The 3,382-nt window shown below is 42.8% G+C and overlaps 1 protein-coding gene across 1 annotated transcript; it reads left to right on the plus strand.

Moving 5' to 3' along the window:
- Positions 1 to 817: 817 nt before the first annotated feature.
- LOC113017418 (protein asteroid homolog 1-like) lies at positions 818 to 2,932 on the plus strand. Its single transcript, XM_026160559.1, has 4 exons — positions 818 to 2,020; positions 2,125 to 2,329; positions 2,527 to 2,689; positions 2,770 to 2,932. The coding sequence occupies exons 1-4, from the start codon at positions 818 to 820 to the stop codon at positions 2,930 to 2,932; spliced, it is 1,734 nt and encodes a 577-aa protein (XP_026016344.1).
- Positions 2,933 to 3,382: the final 450 nt, after the last annotated feature.

Consider the following 3,382-nt stretch of genomic DNA (forward strand, 5'->3'; position numbering starts at 1 on the left):
CAGTTGAAAGAGGAAGTACTATGTAACCCATTTTGCCTTATAAATAAAGCGAGTAAACGGTGCTCGGTGTGTTAGTCTGCTCAGAGACTCTCACCCGTGCGCACGTCTTTGAAACTCTGAGTCGGTCTGCCAGTGTCTCATTTCCCTCTTACTGTGTTTGAACAATTGTCAACCCCTTGACACACTGTCACCTTGTCAGGGAGAAGTCACCTTGTCACTTCACTGCTCTTTTGGATTACGGAGTCGAACTGTTGCCGTTTTTTCACTGTAAATAAATTCACCATCACTTCGCAAGGAGTCTCGCACCTGAGTCCTCTCATTCCACTCTCCATGACACATTTAATCTTTCTCCAAAAGACATTTCACTCGTCCATGACGAGGAGCTGCGACTTTCGCTCGGGCTTCAAGATGTCGATTTTGGAACAGTTGCTTCTTTCTTAGTCAGCATGCTCACAGTCCATGGTTATATAACACTGGCTTCACTGTGGATGGTGATGCTTGAGTTGCAGCAGTTTCCAGTTCATGGCAAAGTTGAGCCTTTGTGATGGACACAAAGTACCTTTGCATTATTAACAGCTGGAAAGCTGATGAAACACATTTGATTTTGCTCCACAAAGTGAAATGAAACAGAAAACCACAACATGAAGAATAAAGAAATGAAACCAAAAGAGCAAGTTAGGTATGTTAAATTAGTCCAAACAGGTTTGACTCGCTGCGTCGGTGTGGGTGTGGACTCCAGTAGGTGTACAAATATCTGCAGACAGAAGGGCATTAGCACAAGAACCACCGCTCATCTTCATCCACACTTTAAGGAATCATGGAGGTTTCAACATTAAAGAAAATGATAGATGATTTGTGTCTCTGCAAAGACGTTAAGGTAGAAAAAACAGGTCTCATCATTGATGGTAATGCTCTGTACTATTCTTTGTATTATACATCCGATCCAAAGCTGGACCAGCGCTGTGGAGGCGATTATCCTGGATTCAAACATGAGGTCTGCAAGTTCTTTAAGACCCTGCAGGACTGTGAAGTCAATCCGTACGTCATCCTGGATGGAGGCCCAGGGCCCGAGAAGCATGAACACAATGTGTCTCGTCTAAAATATAAACTGAAAAAAGCAAAGACAGTAGCAGAGACAGAGCCTGACGGCACTTTACCAGAGACATATAATGTCTTACCACCTCTGGTCAAAGATGTCTTCATAGAAATCTTAAGGGAAAAAGGCATAGAGTTTAAAGTGTGTTTAGGAGAGGCAGACCCTGAGGTTGTTTCCGAGGCAAATCAGAAACAATGTGCTGTGCTGTCCATTGACAAAGATTTTTACATCTTTGATGTGCACAAAGGTTTCCTTTATCTCGACAACTTTGAGTGGAAAAAAGAAGAAGATGGAAAAATTCCTGCTAAGATCTACACACGTTCAACGTTTTGTGAGCATTTTAAATTGGACCCTGCTCTCATGCCAGTCTTTGCTTCAATAGCAGGAAATGATTATTCAAGATTAGAAGACTATGGCGCTTTTGCAAAGGAATCATCTTCACCTGGTGAGTACAGCATTAAAAGACTGGATGGTATGCTCGGCTTTTTAAGTAAAGTGAACCTGGATGGCTTGGACGACTCACAGAAGAGAGAACGTGCTCTGAGTAAAGCTTTAAATCATGTTGGTAAAAAAGAGAACCAAACATTCAAACTCGCCATTCAAAAATATGTTAAACCAGAAAAAACAAGTTCTAAGTTGCCACCATGGGTGTGTGAAAAAGTTGAGCGTGGAGAACTCACCACTTTTGTCACAAGTGTTGTGGATTGGAAGACAATCCTGCTGACCCCACTTGTGGAGGACTTTTCACAGCGCAGTAGTTACACAGCTGCTTACCGCATCAGACAGTACTTCTATGGACTGTTAACAGGAGGTGAGATTACTGAATATGGCAGGGATGGAGAAGAGATCAAATACTACCGTGTCCCATCAATACTTCCCAGCAGTGATGAACAGAAACAACTGAAACTACAGCATCTGAATGAGGTACTGAGGTTAATCATTAAATATGTGTTTAATTACTCTGACAGCCAGACGTGTTTCTGTGGTACATGTGAGCATCTTATCTGTGTGGCATCTTATCTGTGCAGGCTCCTGAGTGTTTGCGTCGCAGGGTGTTTGAGGAAGCTCTGCAGGTTCAGACTTCAGACTTAGAAAACATCCCCGACCAGCTGAAGCTGCCAGTCTGTGTGACTGTTTTCTGGTTCAAGAAGCTACAACACCACCCAAAGCCTGAAACTGTAAACTGCCTCCATGCTCTCCTGCTGTGGTTAGTGTGTGAGCCCGATGGTCCAGGTTAGTCTCACTGGGTAACATGATGGATATCTACAATGACATGCATTTATTGGTGTAAGAAGCAGTCAGATTTCCTCTAAACAGATTTTGTGTGACAGCAGCAGCACTGATGCTTCCACATCAGTCTGAACAAGAAGAGAAACTGCTGCTGGTCTCTGGTTCTTTGGCACCAAAACTTTGTCTTACTTTGTCTGTAGAGGACGAGTTTGAGAGGAAGATGAAAGCTTTAAAGGATGAAGGTGTGCGTAACTGGCAGCCACGTGTGGCTCATGCTTTCAGCCAATGGCAGTGCTGCATGAGTCAGAGCCTCCACCTGAACCCGCTGCTGTGTTCCCCTCTACCAGAACCTCAGTGTGCACGGTAAACAGCAGACCAATGATGTGCTCCACAGATGTTTAACACACTTCATTAACTTTAACTGTGGTTTTCTGCTTTGTCAGACTTTACTGTGGACCTCTCCTTCATCGGCTGGCAGATGAAGACACGATTAAACAACTACAGAAAACACTGAATGGACAAAAAAAGGAAATATATAAAAATTTAAAGACCGTTCTTAATCCAACAACTACTGAGGAGGGGTCCTCAAGTGAGGAAGGATGTTAACAACTGGTGTTATTGAGGAAGATGGCATCCATCCCACTTTGGATGGTGCAGCTCTCCTTTCTAGACATCTGGATGAATTTATCCAGAATTAAAACCAGAAAATAGAGTTAAGGGCTTACATGCAACTCTGAACAGTCCCTCGTCCTGTCACCTACCCCCAAAACCCTGTCCTCACAGAGGCTGTGACTCCATAACACCAAAGAGCCAAGACAGCTAAATGTGGTTTACTGAATATATTATTTTTACAGTAGAAGTTAAGAACACAAAGAAATGAGTGACGCAGTTTAAAGATCGATGGCTTCCTCTCCTCCTCCCTCCTTTTGTCTTTGGGTAAAGATGATAACATTTTAGAAACTAAAACTAATCAAATAAAACACAATCCTACTTCTAAATGAAATACAGGAAGTAGAAAAGAAAAATAGTGAAATAAAGAGCTGTCGGTGTGGTTTT

The sequence above is a fragment of the Astatotilapia calliptera genome, unplaced genomic scaffold (assembly GCF_900246225.1).
Source record: "Astatotilapia calliptera unplaced genomic scaffold, fAstCal1.2 U_scaffold_12, whole genome shotgun sequence".
Classification (NCBI taxonomy): domain Eukaryota; kingdom Metazoa; phylum Chordata; class Actinopteri; order Cichliformes; family Cichlidae; genus Astatotilapia; species Astatotilapia calliptera.

Excerpts from the sequence above, each read along its gene's own strand:
- LOC113017418 (XM_026160559.1), top strand. The coding sequence starts at position 818 with ATGGAGGTTTCAACATTAAAGAAAATGATAGATGATTTGTGTCTCTGC. Across the intron at positions 2,021-2,124 it reads AACTACAGCATCTGAATGAG|GCTCCTGAGTGTTTGCGTCG; the intron begins GTACTGAGGTTA and ends TTATCTGTGCAG. Across the intron at positions 2,690-2,769 it reads CCAGAACCTCAGTGTGCACG|ACTTTACTGTGGACCTCTCC; the intron begins GTAAACAGCAGA and ends CTGCTTTGTCAG.